General features: G+C 45.0%; 1 protein-coding gene across 1 annotated transcript; it reads right to left on the bottom strand.

Moving 5' to 3' along the window:
• Positions 1-7,658: 7,658 nt before the first annotated feature.
• On the bottom strand, positions 7,659-18,230 carry cdca2 (cell division cycle associated 2). The gene is made up of 14 exons (XM_070904792.1): positions 18,038-18,230; positions 17,542-17,678; positions 15,621-15,786; positions 15,091-15,245; positions 14,531-14,665; positions 13,692-13,821; positions 12,302-12,627; positions 11,909-11,960; positions 11,713-11,787; positions 11,258-11,391; positions 11,018-11,083; positions 10,716-10,787; positions 8,888-9,035; positions 7,659-8,712 (listed from the first exon to the last, which is right to left on the bottom strand). The coding sequence occupies exons 1-14, from the start codon at positions 18,228-18,230 to the stop codon at positions 7,781-7,783; spliced, it is 2,721 nt and encodes a 906-aa protein (XP_070760893.1). The 3' UTR covers positions 7,659-7,780.
• Positions 18,231-18,588: the final 358 nt, after the last annotated feature.

Here is an 18,588-nt window from a genome sequence, read left to right as displayed (position 1 = left end):
GAATAATTAGATTCTTGTCTGCGTTAAGATATGCGTGTTTGTCGTCCCCCCCCCCCCCCCCCCCCCCGCCGTGCTAGCGAGAGGCAACAGATGGGGCATGTTATGCAATCACACTGATGTAAATTAAAATCACAGATTATCCCGAGAGACGTGTCGCAGTGAGTGACGTGCATACATATCACGCTGAGGGTGATAAACACCGTCAGTCCTTTGGGGTAACAGTATCTGGCCCAGGTGACAGTGACGGAGGGCCTGCTGCCTGCTGTGTTTCACATGGAGAAAGAGAACAGGAGCCGCGGCTGAGAGTGATGATCATATCATGTCACATCCATCCAGGTCTTCCACATGCACGTTTTCCTGCCTGGAAACAGGCATCTACAGGGACGGAGCGGGGGGGTGAGCCCCTGTCAAATTGCTTCTCAGCCTTTTTTCGTATGTGGGATACATTTCAACCATATATATATATCTTCAATGGGGACATATCGCTGGTTTGTGTTCACGTCGATTGGTTGGTCGTACATTTGACATTTTTATAAAGGGCCAATACACACGATGACCTTTTAATACTTACAATGTTTTATCTATGAATATTCAGCAATGCTAGTGGTGTGTCTCGAGGTATGGCGACCACTGTGGTCCAGACTGAAATCATAATAAATAATGTAACATTGTACATTTACTCAAGTACTGTATTTCAGTACAATTTTGAGGTACCTGTACTTTATACTTCTGAGGTAAATATTGTACTTTTTACTCCACGACATTTATTTGACAGCCTCAGTTGCTAGTTACTTTGCTGACTTAGATTATTAACACAAAAACCAAAAAAAAGTGACGATGTATTAAACCTGTACCAGCTGCAACATTACAGTGATGTACACATTAACGCGTCACTAATTATACTTCAGTAATAAAATACATATGGAATGGGCCGTTCCATTTTTCCATTTTTCCCTTTAAGCATATTTTGAAGCTAATACTTGCTAGTACTTCTACTTCAAGTAAGATCGTGAGAATGCAGGATTGTGCACGTGACAGAGACAACAAACAGATATGACGACGGGATCGTTTCATTTCAAATATCAAAAGATTCTTGGTCGACATGAGTGACTGTGCAGATGAAAACACCAGCCTGTGGAAAATGAAGCATTTTTCATGGAGCACATGTTTGGATTTGACCGCACTGCCTCCCCATTGTTACTGGCTGAGTCAGGAGCTTTCAGCAGCACAGCTCCTCTCACTGGTGACTGAAAGCACTGTTGTCAGATCAGCTGTGGCATGCAGTTCATATCATATTCACAGACCATGAAAGCCGCGGAAGCACCCATGACGCCGCCACTCCATCACAAGCAGTTAGCCGCTGAGTTATTAACATTTTAAACAAAGCTCATATCGGCCCGGTGTTGCCCTGAACTGAACGTGACAGTTTGAACCCGGCAACACACTGAACTGAGGACAGCTGACGCGCACTGAAGTGCAGCGGCCCCGAATCAGCAAAGTGATTCGCAGCTTTCACCTCTAGCATTTAGCTCAAAGCACCACTGTGCACGTGTGCGGCCCCACGTAGCCGCTGGCAGGGTTGTAGCCTCAGTTCTGTTATGGTTTATATTTGTTCTTCTAATTTGTAATTTGAACTCTCACTCTTATCAGTATTCTTACTGCACAGTGGCCTTTTTAGCGAAGCCTCAAGAAACGCCGCCCGGCACATATTGTGTGAGCATTTGTGTATCTTTGAATCTTTGATGACGGTCTCATGCTGCTTCACCCCTTTTTCACCACGTTGCTACTTATTTCTCTGTGTAGTTTGTGTAAAAGCATGAACGTGACAGCCAGCCCACACAGAGGCTGCCACAGAGCCGCAGTGCCAGTGAACCCCCCCCCCCCCCCCCTTCTCGAGGTCATCAGTCCAAGTAACTCAACTTAACCCCCGCCACGGCAGACACTCCAGCCTGGCCCCCGAGGCCTGAGTCCTTCCCTGACCCACAGAATCACAACATCCCCCTTTTACTGCAGCGGGGGCCTGGAAGTCATCACTGATACTGACAACACACAGGGAGCTCTGAGGTCATCAATAACGACTCCATTTACTTAACGCCGACCCAAACACCTGCTCATTCATCATGGCTGACACATGTCAGCCTGGCCCATTTCTCACAGAGGAGCCGGCCAGCCACTGCAGATCTCCATCAGGTCACCTCCGGCTCTGGGAGGGCTTTAAGTGAGTGGATTAATACACAGAAAACACACACACACAGAGTTACACTAGTCATACTAGCACCATGACTTGGCTTTTTATTGTGAAATCCTGGACGCTGCCAAAGTGTGCGCAGGGATGTTAGTATTTCAGAATACCTTGATTCTTCTCGCTAGATAAAGTATTACTGATTGGGGGTGGCGTTTGGCGCTGCTCATTTGAACAGATCTAGCATTCTGTCCCATGAAAACACCGTTCTGTGCCACAGTGTGTGTGTGTGTGTGTGAGAGAGTATGTTTTGACAGCAGCTTCGTACTACGCCATCTACGCTGCACCTACGGACGGGGGGGCAAATTGAGGGGAAAACCTGAGCCTCGGAGAGAGCTTTGGACAATCCTCAGACTTACATGATCATTTGTCACATCTTCACGCCAGGTGACGAAGCAAGGGGTTTTGAGGTCAGCCGACACAACTGTGCGTCAGTAGGATATGCAACGGCCAATTAGTTAAGATGATTAAAGATTAAAAAAATAAAATAAAATAAAATAATTACTGTGGACCATCCTCAGACCGTCAGCAGCATTTCTTTTGGGTAAAAAGTTGTTTTCCATTTAAAGTCTCACAGTGAGATGGGAACCAGAGACCAAAAGTTTACGGCCACGCGAGCTGCTCTGCGAAGCTACACTCAGCTAAATGCTAATGTCAGCATGCTAACATGCTCACAGTGACAACGCGGACATGCTGATGTTTAGCAGGTATAACGTGTAGTTAGTTTTCCGTCTTAGTTCAGCGTCTAGTTAACATTTGCTAATTAGCACTAAACATTAGTTTTGCAGGTAGTCTTGGACCTGATGATGGCTGGGGGGGGGTCAGAGGATCACCAGAGTTATCACAGTTCATCCTGAGGGACATGAATGCCTGCAGTTTCATGACAATCCATCCAATTGTCATTTCACTCAAAACCACAAATGCCGACCTCACGGTGGCGGCGCAGGAAACGGGATTCATCCTCTGGGGACCTTGAATGTCTGTTTCTGTTCCACGGAAATCCATCCAACAATTGTCGGGACATTTCAGTCAGGACGGACCGACCATTTTTTAGCTGCTAGCGTGGCTAAAAAGCATTGTTGTATAAAAGCAATCGGTATATCTATATATAATCTATATATGTTTTTTTTAAGAAAATGTCTGTCTCTGGTTTGTGAGTGCAACCTATTTTTTTTTCTTGACCAGTTTTTTCTTGACTGAGTTTACAGCACTTCTCAAGCTCAATCTCTGAGGCCCTTCAGCTCAATGCTCGCACAGTTGAACACTGGAGTTGAAGATAGAGCTTCTCTTCGGGGATTTCTGCGCGAAACAGCAGCAGTCCTTGTCTTCCAGGCGCAACGGCAGGCTGCCTCCTTCCCCTGGAGACCCGATGTCGATGATGTCGGCTCAGTTGACTCCTCCGACCCCCCGGACTAGTATGTCTCAGATGGACAAGAGGTTGTCATTTGTGATTTAGAGCCTGCAGTGTAGCGGTTTGTGGAGGGGGTGGGGGGGGGGGACACCCTGGACAGGTCACCAGTGCATGTTTCTGGAATGTGGAGGAAACTCCTGAGAGGATCAACTGATCCCACCGTGTTACGTGTCATGAAAATGAGAGATGATTGGCGACACAAATTCTGGTGAAAGGTAATACACAGTTACATACAAATACACAAGCAACTGTAACCACACAGAATGAATAAACACGAGGCATTCAATCATGGCTCCTCCTCATCATGGTGTCCGCAACTGGTGTCGAATGGCTGAAAACGGCCACGAATGTGATGTTTTGCCTCGACACTCTGGGGTTCCCCAGCAATTTAAGAAAGTTACACGTCACCATCGGAGCCTTTTTTTTTTTTTTTCCGTCCAGTGAAGTGGATTTCTTCACTGCAGAGTAAAATCACCCTTCTTCAGGACACTGCCAAACCTTCTCTGATTAAATGTCCTGCGACGCTGAGATTACAAATCAAACCTCTGTACATCCTTTCAGCGTGACTCCAGACCTGTATGTCGGAGGAGTTAACTGCTTTCCCTCATCCGAAGGCACACTTTGTAACGAGTTGGGACCTGCCCAGACATTTTGGAGATTTGTGGCGGTATGTTACTGGGCAGCTCTCTGTGTGTCCCGTCTGACACGCCACACTGACACCACTGCTCGCCCTCAGCCCTCCTTCGCCTGTATTCTTGTTTTCCGTAACGCGCCTGCTGATGAATGCGCTCCTTCCTGTAAAGACTGAATATGTAACATTGTCCAATTAATCATGTTGCATTTATATGCACATCATTTGTTTTGCGAACAACTGGCACTGTGGTCCGGATAATTGCCCCCTTTCATCTGCAATGTTGTTAGCCACAACACCAACAAGGTTGTTAGTGCCTGTGTCAAAAAAACAAAACAAAACACAAAAAAGCCCTATTTACCATGAACCCTGCTGCCTCCTGACACAAACAGGATGTTATTAGTCGGCCTCACTCCCCATGTGTTCCCATATGAAGCAGAAGCCACTGCACATTCAGACCTGGCCATTACCTTTGGAAGGACGGTGTCCATCCCTCCAGCGGAGTTCCAGAGATTTTGGAGCCACGAAGGCTTTAAGCAACTTTTGCCACATATCCAACACTGTTACTGCAAACAGATGTGTACAACTGGCGGCGTCCCCCTTTAATGTGACAAAAATGGAATGTGTGGCGCTAAATGCAGGTTAAACTGAGGCAACAGCAGATACAGTTCGACCTGACAATACACAGTATGACAGCGTGGTGACGGGGACCACCATCTGTCTTCCTGACAATGATCTTGCCTCATTGCAGCATTGGAGGCCAATGACATCCCCCAAAATAAATATAACTCGTCACTGAAAAACAAATATTTAAATACTGTAAATGTCCTCATGCGGGCTGCTTTCAGGTCGAATCCTTGTTCTACTGAAAACTCGCCTACACTGACAAATAAATGATTGATGGCTAAAATGGTTCCCGGGGGGCGCAGCAGTAGCATTGTGTGTGCAGTATGCAGCGTGACGACAGTAAAAATCCATTGCACACCTTGCTGTCTGAGGTCTGTGCGCTGCATGTGGAGGCAGCTGTTTGAAGCGGGTTTGAGGCAGCCGGCATGCAGACACACCGGGACAGGAGACCAAACTGAGAGTAGCTAGAGGCTGTCTTGTTGTTGTCCTGCCTTTGTTTGTTGCCCTCCTCCTGCTGTCTTTAGCTCCGTAGGAGAGCGGCGCAGGGCTAAGAGAGCGCGCCTCCGAGCATCAATAATAGAGGGCTCACAGCGCTGAGCACAGAAAGGGCCGAGGCAGCGGGACAACTTAATACCATTCAGCCACTAATTAACTAATTGAAAGACGAAAGTCTCCAAAGCTGGAAGTACAAATAACTGATTATGCCTCTTTGTGCGTGTACAGAAAGTGCTCATCCGTTTCAAAATGAGGCGGAAAATCAAGTGTACAGCGAGTGTGAAATCTCGTGGCTCAGGCCCATATTTGTCAACGAGCGCGATGCCGCCTTATTAGGGACAGCGACAAGCGCCCGTAAAAGGCTTGATTTATTGTTGTCTCTTTCACTTGGTTTTGTCTGGACGAGTCGGACGGGCTGTAGGTGGCGAGTCAAGCCCACAAGGTCAATCGCATGAAGCTGTAAAACGAGACGGACGCCACATCCATAAGGGCCCCCGAGCAGAGGACGACAGGGAGAAGAGGGGAAAGATAGAGAGCAGGGGAGCTTCAGTGGAAAGAAATGGACTCCATTTTTTTTTTGGTACGGCCTCCTCTCCAGCTGTCAGCCCCGCTCCCTGTCCCATGGGGGGTTGCCACGGTGACAGGAGGCCACATGTCTTGGGGGCGTCGTTTTGGTCAAAGGACCCCATTGTTCTTGTGTTAAGCCGTCTTCACTATGCCCGTCTGCCAGGGACAGGGGCTTCGGCTTCACACCCCTCTCACCCTCTCTCTCTCTCACACACACACACACACTCTCTCTCTCTCTCTCTCTCCTGCTCCCTCGCAGACACAGAAAACACCCCCCCACACCCACTTGTATAGAGGTGCAGCAGTTCGGCTGTACACTCACACAATCGGCCTCTTCACAAAGACGCTCCCAGTTAAAAGTTTCAAAATCAGACAGGGTAAGAGACTGTCATAACATGGGCACATGATGATATGAAACGAAATACACACACACACACACAAGCCTGAAGTGATTCCTGTTCAGCAGCAGAAACCCCCCCAAAAACAAAAACTCCTTTGACACCAATGAATGCGCATCTACTAAAATCATTTCCTCTCCTGACGAGAACACCAGCTCCTGTGACTTCTTTCATCTCCTCATCGTTGATCAAGCCGACAGATGAGGAAGTGGCGACCGCAACGCCTCAGGTCCGCCACCAGATGGCACAGTAGCCCCACTGCGTCCACCCAGGACTAGATTAGTGGCTATATGATTCTGTCCATTTGTCTTCCTGTGGGGATACAGAAGAGACCTTGGCACACGCTCGGAGCCAGAAACCTCTGGTGTCCTTCAGCCAAGTGACTCTGACTTGATGTAAAAGGAGGGAGTCAATTACTCAGTGATGGATAGATTACAGTCATGCATCATTCTGGGAGCCAATTTTCCTATGTGGACTGAATTTGAAACTCGATTTGTTACTGCTCTCTCCGCTCCTCTCTGACAGATGGATGGAGCCAATAAAGGGGGAGGGGGGGTGATTTGCATCTGTGACTGGTGGAATCCGAGGTTAGGGGTCAATTTACTTCCAGACATTTGGCTGTGTTCAAAATGTAAATCAGAATGGTCATTTATGTGGCGAGGTGTTCAGTTATGGCCAAAGGTCCTCGGTTTATGTGAAGGGAAAGCTGCCGCACTTGAACTGAACTGAACTGAACCGAACTGAACCACACAGCTGGAACGTCACATTTGTGGAGATGGTGGCGGTTATCTGGATGAATTCCCTTCAAATGAGTCTAAATCATCTGTTCAAATGAACACAATTTGATCTAATGAGGTGTCGTTACGTGCAACCAAGCCATTTAATCACAATCGGAGTCCAGGAGTGTACATTTTGACATTTCAGGAAAACAAAAAAAATTAAAAATAAAACCATTCCAGCAACCACAAATAAACACGTTTGTTTGAGCCTATTATTTGAGCAACCTATCCACATAGAGCGGACATTGACTTGGAGATGCTCGATCCAGTGACTTTGGAGAGCGAGACTGAAGATGCACTGTGATTACCAGCTGAGTGGTTGGATATTGATCAGGAGGTGGTCAGCGGAGATGATTGGGCTCTCAGTGTATTGACTGGCTTGGTTAGTGGAGGGGAAACTGGCTACACTCACTGAGCAGATCTAATAATTCACGGGGGAACCACAGCATCAATGTTTCAGCTAATATAAAACAAACAGCCCATTCTTTGGAAAAACCATTCCGTTTAATTTAAAGAAAACAGGGTGGGTATGTATGAAGGCGTAATGTACGTATTATTATGAGTTATCCCCCCTTTAACCTCAGTTCATTCACATAAGCAGACAATGTCCCAGGTAGTCTTTTTAAAGTCTCATGAAGCGTCTTGGATCTCCTCAGGGCGTGGAGGTTGGGCAGGTGGAGCAGCACTGAGCCGTCGACCCCGGGTCCTCCTGCGGGCCTCTTTACTGGAGTCAGGGGAGTTCCAGGCCAGCCAGGCGAGACCTGCACTGTTGCTGCTGTTCTCTGCGCTGCTCTGGTTCCTCAGGCTGCGGCGCACTGAGCGCTGCCCTCTAGTGGCGACGGGTTTGAACACATCCTCGAAATTAAAGTCAGCCTGCCAGGGGGCGAGGTCCAAATTGGCGGCTCCCCCCTCTTCCTGGCTATCAGAGCTTGACCTGGTGTTGTTTTCCTGCTGGCTAGCTGCTTGGTGTCCCTGTCCCTCCTTCTCCTCCTCTTCATGGCTGGTTTGGTGCTCCTGTAGCACTGAGCGGTTCACAGAGCTCCTCCTACCCCGCTTGGCTTTTCTCTGTACTGGCTCTAAGGGGAGACTCAATGTGTTGCTGGATTCCTCACCTGAAGGTGGGCAGTCTGAGGTGGGTGCATCCAGACTGCCATGACATTGTACTTTTCCATCTGAGTCTGTGCAGTGAGCATCTGCAGACGCCTGGGCGTTAACTTCGGTGTCAGCTCCTCCCTGTTCAGGTGCAGCGTGGGTCAGTGGGGTTTCCCTTGATGCCTCAAGGTTTGTAGTGGTTTGGTCTTCGCAGTGCTCCTCTGTCTTTCCTCCAGTCTGGTCCAGAGTCTCCTCACTGAGCAGGATACCGTCAGCAACACTGACCTTCCTTTTCTTCAGTCCTCTCCCTCTGACCCTCGGCCCCGACAGCCTCCCCGTGGCGCTTTCTTTACTCGAGTTGGGAGACGTGACGGACTCTGCTGAAGCATCTTTGTTTGTCACAGCGAGGTCACCTGTCGCTTGAGTGCCGTTAGTCATCTCAGGATTCAAGTGGGTCTCATGATTTGGGGCTGTTGGGAGAAATGAGGACAAAACAATGTGAGGGAGTTTACTTTCTACCGATTGCTGCTGCCTTCCACAAGTTCTAACTTTTCAGGACTCAAAAATAAATGTAGTGACTGAAAGAGTCGTCCGTTATGGAAACATTTATATAGGGAAGCAAAAGCCATAAAGCTAAAGTTTTACCTGTGCAGCTCGCAGAGGGAGACGGGCTGATGAAGGGCAACCTCTCTGTGATGGGACTCAGGTTGGGGTTCTTGGAGGCGTATGCCCGAGAGCCGTACAGGGAGCGGTCCACGTCCCTGTTCCACCGGCGCGTTGCTGTGGAGGTCCTCTGCGGAAAAGACAATCTGCATCGTTAGAAATGGTCAGCATCCACTTCTGATATGATCCAGAGTGATTTTTTTTTGTTGGGTACATCTAATCAACACTACACTGGTCATTATTATGCTAAAAGATCCTTTCAAACTATTTTGATATCTTCCTCAGCAAGTACATAAACATACTTTCAGTGGAGCGTTTTGGTTGCTCATTGTGTAGGCGCCATGTCAGGGGCTGGGGGTTACTTCATGAATCAATAAAAAAATAAATGTGCAAATACAAAATGTGAACGGTATTTTATCATACAGTTTATAGTGAAAGCATTTACTGCAGGAGCTAGGATGATTTTACACTGCAGATGCTATTGGGTGTTATTTCCCCTCACTAACACAGTACTATTGTATTATGTATCAAGGTAAACCCTTTGAGATGTGTCATCTCATTTTTTGAGGGGGTATTAATTCTTATTTATTCTGTCCTCAGGTTACCGATTTTCCCGTCTGAGTGACACCTTGTGCTTTACAGTGGATCTGGGAGTATTTACACACTGCTTTAATTAAATTTCAACAGCTCTGCCCACATTCTGTGCAGTGGAATGACAGAACTGAAAGTTATTAGGCTAACCTAATTTGGCAAAAAGAAGAAGAACTACAAAACTGTTTGAAGAGTCAGACACTACAAGCTCAGTACATGGACTGTTTGATGCGATCTACAGACAAACAATGTGTTTGATGCACAGGGGAATGTATTGTCAAGTACAAACTACCTGCTGCACTGTTGCACCGCTCTCGTGACTCATTAGCTGTACTCATCTGGATTATCCCATCTATTCATTAATCTGGCCCGAACGGGCTTAAAGAATAAATCTGGTAATATTCTTTATTCATCTTATAGTGAAAACACTAAAACTCACGATGAATGTATCTTACTAACATGTATTGTGTGTGTGTGTGTGTGTGTGTGTGTACCCAAAGCCTGATAGACCTCATTCCTCGGTGCCACAGAGCTCCACTGTTGTCCAAAAACGATTAAAACACATAAATGAGCCACACATGTTCCTTCATTATGATGAACACTGGCACTGTTTGTTTAGAGTTGGAGTACTTCCACTCGAGGTGTTTGTTGAAACCACAATACTCGTCCGTTTTAGGAAATAAATTCATTTATAATAACTAAGTCATTTACAATTTCAGTGGCTGAGAGCCACAGACAGGGTCGGGAAGTCAGAGTATTGAGACCAACACATTGTTGATTTTGGCCTTTTCATGGGATTTACTGACAATAACAAAAAAAATAAATTATATAAAATATCACCACCTTATCCTTTAACATGACTATATGGATCATAATAAATCAGTAAAAAACACTTTCTGCCTTGTCAAACTGCTTTTTACCATTATGTGACAGCAGTGCGGGTTCTCCACTCAGGCAAAACTGAATGATGAAATTTCATAATGAAATTCCCATTATAATCCTGTGCTGATAAATTTGTGATGTGCCATAGATGGCCATATGTAGTGTATAAACAAATATACACCACAGTTATTTTTTACCCCCCAACTCAGGCAAAGTAAGTTGTAGTTAGATTGTGCAGCTATCAGCTCCATGGCTGCCTCCCAGGAAGACATATCTGCAGACCCCTCAGTGTAGCGGGTGTAAAGAGAAATCAAACGAGCAGGCTCAGCCAACTCACCTTCATCTTCCCAGAGGCCGACTTGGCAGCAGAGCGTGTCGACCTCTTCACAGGTTCACTCTCTTCTGGCTGCTGGGGGAACATAGAGCTGGCATGAGGATATGTTATATAGGCCGTTCCTCTGCCACACGCATAAAGCTGATATCTTCGGATGTGATTAAGTTCAGATCCAGTGGAATTAAACAGTAGATTAGATGGGAGCATGTTATGACCCCTAAATTATTAAAAAGACAATCTCGTCTGGTAGGTGGAGATTTCCACAAGTGAGATCGAGCTGAAAGCAGCTTGTGGTTATAGCAGACCTTTCTCTTTCGACTGCTGGAGCGAGATGGAGCCTCACTGGCAGGTTCACTCTCTGGTCCTGGCTGCTGTGGAAGACATTTAGAAGTTTTAGGTGCGTTAAATGGAAATTTCACAGCATGGGAATCTGTAAAGAACAGTATCACTGAATAAATGTGAAGCAAAGTGTTGCTAAAAATATATATCTTTCGCACCCACAATGACAAATCCAAAAACAAAATAAAGCCATAATGGTGGCAGACCTTTTTCCTTCGGTTTCTTGACTGGGATGGAGTCGGAGTTTCAACCCTTGCTTCGACTTGCTCCTCCTTCTCTGGCAAGGATGTAGGCTCATCCAGAACATCCATCTTGGAGGTGCTGGGTTTCGTCTCAGACTCTGAAGATGTATAGCATAACAGCTGAAATTACTTTGTCATCTTTAGGTAACCAACAGAGATTAAACATACATTTCACAGGACTTTGGTACAGCTGAATCCAACTAAAAAAAAAAAAAAGGTCCTGTATTGTCTTTGATACTTGCAAACAAACATTTTGAAATTGTATTTTCTTTCTTAAAAATTAGAAAGTTTGAGCTACACACAGCAAGTTAAAGCCTGATACACTCAAATGTGTCAGGAGACAGGAGAAGGTGGAGAGCAGGGGAGATGAAGACATAAAGTTAAGTGACAATGAAAGGAAAAGAGTGACGGCAGTTCACCTGTCAGAATCAAAGAAAGAGACTCCTCGTGGAAAGCAGAGTTTAAATTCAACGGCTGGGCGTCCCACGTACATTCTGAAGAAGCAACAAATGCAAATGCAGGCAACAAAGTAAAAGCGTTGTTATCGTACAAACAGACTTTGACTGCTTTCTAAGAAGCGATAATTCTCGGGGTAAATAAACGCCAATAACCAACCTGTATCACTCGTCACTGCAGACTCAATCTCTTCCATTGAAGGGAAAACAATCTAGGACCCGAAAATAAAGACAACAGTGTTGTTCAATGCTGACTATAACATGTACAATCCAGACCAGACAGTGCCTCATATCCTGGTTCTTACTTTAGTTACTAATCACCATACACGTCAACAACTCATCCAGTACATGTAAGAAGAATTTCATCCAGTTCTAATCTACAGTAAAGTATACTGAGAGAAACACAAACTGTAAAACAGTGCAACACGATAACACGTGTCAGTACTGATAACAGAAAACAAAAGAGCCCTAGTTGCTTCAGGAAATGTTGGACGTTTGTAGCCGAGAGCAACCTGGATTATCCAGGCTATTACAATCCTGGCATCTTGTCTACCTTTCCATCCTTCTCTTCACTGTCCTCTCCCACTGGCTGCATTCTGCGGTTGCGAGGCATTGCAAGTGTAGGTGAGGCACCGAACACAGCGAGGCTGCTGAGGCCCGGCTGAGCTTGTGGGGTCTGGGATTCACTCCTCTGTGGTGTCTTCAGCAATGAGCGCAGCTGGAAGCTCCCACCTGGCGTGGGAGCTCGGGCCGGCGTGGCGCCCTTCTGTAAAGGGGTGCTGGGGGGCAGGTTCTTATCAAAGAACTCAGGAGAGAGCGGTCCTCCAAAGCGCACCCTCTTTTTCTGCTTCTTAACCGTGTCGTCATCTCCAGTAAAACCTTGAATGCACAAATAAGCCATTTACCCTTTACCTTATGACACAATATATGAAGAGGCAGGATGTAGAGATTGTATATATGGTTCTTGGTGTTTTATTAATATTTGGTAAAACCAAATATGCCATTTAGACAAGAAAATAGTTAACGCAACATAACAGTAATTCATTTATTTTATTATTTTGTATGACATACCAGAAAAAATAATAATACACCACATGCAAATTGAACTGGATCTGAGATATTTAAGGACTACCTACTTGCCTATCATGTTGTGAAACCTGCCAGTTTAGACCAACACGATTACAAGAGACGTGTATCGTTTCCATAGCAACAACTCTCTGTACATCCGTTCAAACTGCCGGCTTTTCTTGTCACAGGACAGAATTTGATAAGATCAACAAATTCTTGATCCTATCTGAGTAAGTCTTAAAACTCGTGTCATACAGACACGGCTGTTCCTCAAACTAATTGATGAGTTGCTCCTCTCTCCTCCCAGCTGACAGTGGATGTTGAAACAGCTGATGTGCCGTACTTTTTAAAACCAGCCACAGGTGACTTGACATCAGCCGGCTTGTGTTGAGCGGAGACGGGCCAGTTTACACCGCTGCAACCTTTCCCTGCAACGCTCTAAAACAGTTTCATCTGAACTGGCCTTTGTTTTCTCACACAACTAAAAACCTTTTTCCCTGGGTCAAAGTCATGTCTGTGGTATCAATATTGGGACAACTGAATTTGCTGGTACAGGCCTAGTGAGTGATGGGTGCTGATCCCTACGTTGCATAACTGTTGCACAGAAATTGCATGTTAGTCTGCCATTTGCCTGGCATTTCATGAGGACCACTCACACTCCCCTTGTAGCTGAAACACACACGTTCTCAACACAGAAAATTTAAATGCCGTTATGTAACATGAATTTCCTGAAAATGCGACTTTGACACTCCCGAGGTACGCAGGCTGGATACACTGCATCAAGCTTCGCTCTATATACCAAGCCTCAAAGGCAGAGTTAAACCAAGATTAAAGGCCAGTTACTCTTGCCTGGCCAGAGAGCACTGTGTGTTTACCTGTGGGCTTCATCTCCAGCAGAGAAGGGAGAGAGGGGATGATGAAGGAGAAGGCAGGCCGGGCCGATGAAGCGGCTGCGGGATCATCAGGTGGTGGTCGGCTGGGACTTAGGAGTTCAAAGACACCCTCCTGTTGAGAGACAATACATGAAAGCCCCCATTCTGTTGGACTGTAGCTTCAGAGAACAGGTTCTTAAGAGTGAATGTTACTGCAATTTATCTGGTTTTAGCATCAATATTTGTACATAGAATCAGGGAGGACAGCGAATGTGAAATTATCTTAATCAATTCATCTAATCAGCTCACTGGAGGTTTCCTTCACATTTCTTTCCATACAATACTTAAAAAGGATCCACTGAAAAAAACAAAAAAACAAAAAACATGTTGAAATGAAATGTCCAAATCTTTTGACCACAGCTGTCAGCACTGACCCAAGTGACAAAAACTGCATTTCTTGTAGCTGCTAGATAACAAAAGCCTCCAGGTGGTTCGCCAGTGGAAAACTTTTAAATGTGGGGCAGAAGGAGCAGGAAGTGCTCGGTTAGCAGTAGCTTAACACAGCGAATACACATCTGTGATATAGCCGTAGAAAAGCAGTCCAGGAAACTGAGGCTGTCATATCTTAGATGAAAGTAAGAACAGGACTGTAGGAGAGTCCTTAGAACGGACAACTGTTACTAGCTCCGCTGCTGGCTTAATGGCGGAACAATAATGCCCTCCTGCCCCCTCCATACCTCCGTGTTGGTACGTTTTACACAGATGGTGAGGCAGAATAATGGCTTGTGATTTACTCCTAACCTTTGTGTGCATGTGTGTTACAGTCTGGATTAAGCCCTAACCTGGCGGTTCTCAGTAGGGGAACAGCCTTGGAGCTCAAAGTCAACATGAAGGGGTGGGGACATGAGCACAGCTTGGGCCTCCTCCACAGTCTCCCTGGATGGCAGTGGTCCTTGTGCCACAGGTTCTACGTCCTCCTGTGGATATGATTAAAGAATTCCCACTGCTTTCATTCTGTTGCACAGCAGCACCACAAAAGCAACAACAACTCCTACCGTGGATGCAGAAAATACTAATTTAGCAAAGTGCTTAGCTTGATATGGCACTTTACAGAATACAAGTAGAAGCACTGGGTTCAAAAACCAAAGACAAAAAGATGCAATGATAAATAAGTAATCCTCAATACCCAGCACTTAAATGAAACAAGGTTTGCTTGAGAGTGCTTGTTTTTCTCTTTTTGGATGCTTGTAGTCAAAAAGTTCTGTGTAGCACTGACATCTACCATTCATAGAGGAGTTAAAAATAATCGGCGTATTCAAAAGGAAGCCGAGTACAGAGCGGTAACCCTTTTAGATGAATTATTTACAGCAGTCAAGCAAGTACATGGTTAGAATGAGTTTACCTCCTGCTCCTTCAAACTGAAGTGGAGGATAGGAGCGCTGGCCTCTCTAATCTCCACCTCGCTGCCTTCTAAGGGGCCCAGGCGCCTCCTCTTGCTGGGTACGGGCGTCGTCATTGGTGGGTGGTTCTCCTTCCCTCCATCACAGCTGTTCCCATCTGAGAAAAAAAAAAAAAATTACATAAACACACAAAAACAAATGGGACTTGGGGACATCTCAGTTAAATAAAAATAAAATATCACATATCAAATAAACATATACAAAACACAGCTTGAAAAACAACTTTTAAAAAAAGTTAACTATAAAATCTCACTTCAGCAACAAACGGCTGAGAAAGTGGCCCATTTAAGGAGCTGACCAAGATCAGAAGAAATGACTGCTGTAAGATGTTGTCAGAGTCAGGCTTATACTGTGCTATGCATTAATCCACTGCTTTTGAACAGTGCCTCCAGACATCATAAAGAAATCCTACTGGCATAGATCCTCGCTGAGAAATGAAACTATTAATCCTGTGGCAATGAGGCGGCCTCACCAGACAGATAATCTCTTGTCTTGATGCATCCTCCAGTGTTGCTGTCCTGCCTTGGCATCGGATCACAGAGCTCACTCTCTTCCACATCCATCAGGTTCTGGAAGGAGGCCATCTTCTCCCTCAGTGTGGAGGCGACCCGGGGAAGGAAGGGGCTACTTCTGACAAGCTGGGAGTTGAGACAGCAAAAACAAACATATCTGCTCAGTGATGCAGCTTGACAGGTCATAGACTTCTGAAATTACTGAAGTGGTATTACCGAGAGGCAGCACATCTATCACATACTCTTTACACACACACACACACACACACACAATCTAGGAATATTATGGTTTGCTGAGCTGCGCATCATCTAATGGGCCGGTCACAGTAAGTGTCCATTACCATTTTCACAAGAGAAAAAGAATACTTTCCTTCAAGACAAATTTGACTCAAACTGTATCCTTTATCAATATTAGACTCACCACCTGCAGACTTGGTAGTTTTCCCAGTGGGAAAAAAGTACCAAAAGAAACTTCTTAAACCACTTCGGCAGCATAATGCACTTTTCCGCTGTCCATTATATGCTCACTCCAAACATGCATAGTTTGGCCAACAACTTTCATCTGAATCCTCAGCACGAGCTGTTTGTGCTTGTGAACCAGATTCATGCCGTTGGCTTTAAGCTTTTTAGTGCCCATCTCCTGCCGTTCATTGGTTGGAAACATGCTATCTTAAGCACAGGGTTTGTACAGCTTTTTAAGACTAAATTTCAAGCACTTTCAAGGTAAACATTTCCAGACTCACGAAGCCTTTATCATCACATCTAAAAATTGTTCCTATGAATGCAACTGCAAAAACAAAGTTTACAGAATTCCTTCATAGGCACAGCAATCAATGTGTGTCACTTTGTTTATTTTACCAGCTGTTCATATTAACTTTGATTGTTTGTTTTGATCACGATTATTTAATTCTTGCTGAGACGACAGGATTGTTTCATTTCAAATATTAAAAGGTTTTTGGTTTACACAAGTGATAGTGCAGATGAAACACCACATTATGTTGAAAATCAATCATTTTTCCAGGACTACATTCAAATTCAAGCATAATCCTAACCTTGAAAGCGGTTAAAATTAAGCATTTTCCCACCTTTCAAGACTTTGTACGAACCTTGTAAGCAATGAGTGTGCTAGGATAGCGATCTTATGGAAGCTGGGTATTTCAAAGCTTAATCTTAAATTGTTTTGTCACACAGCTCTCAGATAAATTCATATGCATAATTTAAAAAAAGCACCGTGTGTTTCTCCGCTGATCATAATTGAGAACATAGACCACTGTTCTGCTATGTTGACACACAATGCTGATGTAAACAAACCTTTAACAGCATCAGAAAACATTAATAAGTTAAACTCAGAGGATGTCTATTGTTAGTCCAAGACATTTTAAACAACTGAAGCACATTATGGTTTGGGACTTCCTGAGAATAAGTATGAACGGCAGAGACGCTGCAAAGCGTGTGCGAAAATGTTTTGGGTTTTTTTGTAACTTGTGTGCTCACAAAGCGCGCCCTGCCGAGAGGTTTCTATGTGTCTTCTGGCACTAGAAGGGCTCTTGAGGTCTCAGTACAGGCAGTGAGCATCACTTCTCTTTCTTATTTTGATCAGCCAGTCTTTTAAACTCACCTGAAAATTCAAACACGTGATTTGATAGACAAGCTATTAGTTTATGTCTGACCCATATATGCACAACTATATGTAGTTGTGGCAGTGAGAGTCCTGTATGTGTCCGATAAAGAAACAACGAAAAAAGTACGTCATACAGTATCAGTAATATACGGCAGTTTCAATAATGATCACAGAGAGCCTACCAAAAGCCAGTAGTCTAAACACTGCCTCACACTCCAATATGATGCTACAGGGGTGCAAGATTTGCTTTAGCATCTCACCTCTGGAGTTTGGAAGGTTGGTGGAGTCTTCATCCTCTGTTGTGCCATGAAGCGGATGAGGGAGTTTGTCTCTGGGGAGCCCCGGACGCCAATGCTGGACCTCCGTCTGGCCTTTATTTGAGCTACACGAGACTTATCTAGAGGAAGAGGGAGAAGAATGACACTTCAGGAACACTCGATTGCTGCCATATATGCGAAATACAAACTTCCCGTTGATGTTTTTTGTCACTGAATTTATGCATCAGTGGTGCTAAAGTGTGCACCTGGTACTGCCTTGGGCACATTTGTGACTGCAGTATGGTTTAATACGCTCACACGTTTCTTTTTGGATTGTTTAAATCCTAATCCTGCAGATTATAACAGACACTACAGTATATAACAAACCTACAGTGCATATACAGCATTTCCCTACCAGTGGTGGCTTAGCACGTCTATCTATGGAAAGACATGTACTGTAAATGTAAATGCAGCACTTTAGCAAGACCGGTCCTCTCACCTTTGTGGTTTGACACTGATGCTGGAGTAAAACTTTGGACAGAGATGCCAAACTGATGAGGTGTGAGCTCTGAGAAGTTCAGGGGGGCTGAGGTGCCATTTAAAACAGGAGGAGAGTCCTCTTCTGAGGGGGACAACATTTTTTCCTTAGGATGTCCCTCGGTGCTAGCAGTGTTCATCTCCACGGCAGCCATCTGCATAGACAATTTGAATACATCTTATAATTATATAATTCAAGAGCAGCTGAACCACAAGGACATGCAGCGTGTCAACAGTAATCACTTGAGGAAACTTCAGATGGATGAAAACAGAGGGCCCGTCCGTCAGTATTACGTCCCTTTATATAACGTTACTGTTCCAATAAGACTCAAGCTTGTAGGCCATGACAGCTAACAATAATATGAATTCCACATTTTGCACGAACAAATCTCAATAACATTGCAAAAACCCTAACCCTAACCCTGGCTTTAGCTGGGTGCTAATATAGTTAGCTCAATTACTTGCATTACCTGGTGACAGAGGAAAACACGCTAACAGTTGATTAACTCAAAA

The sequence above is a fragment of the Enoplosus armatus genome, chromosome 4 (genome assembly GCF_043641665.1).
Source record: "Enoplosus armatus isolate fEnoArm2 chromosome 4, fEnoArm2.hap1, whole genome shotgun sequence".
Classification (NCBI taxonomy): domain Eukaryota; kingdom Metazoa; phylum Chordata; class Actinopteri; order Centrarchiformes; family Enoplosidae; genus Enoplosus; species Enoplosus armatus.
Note: the sequence above shows the minus strand (reverse complement) of the source record. Positions and strands in the feature narration are given on the sequence as shown.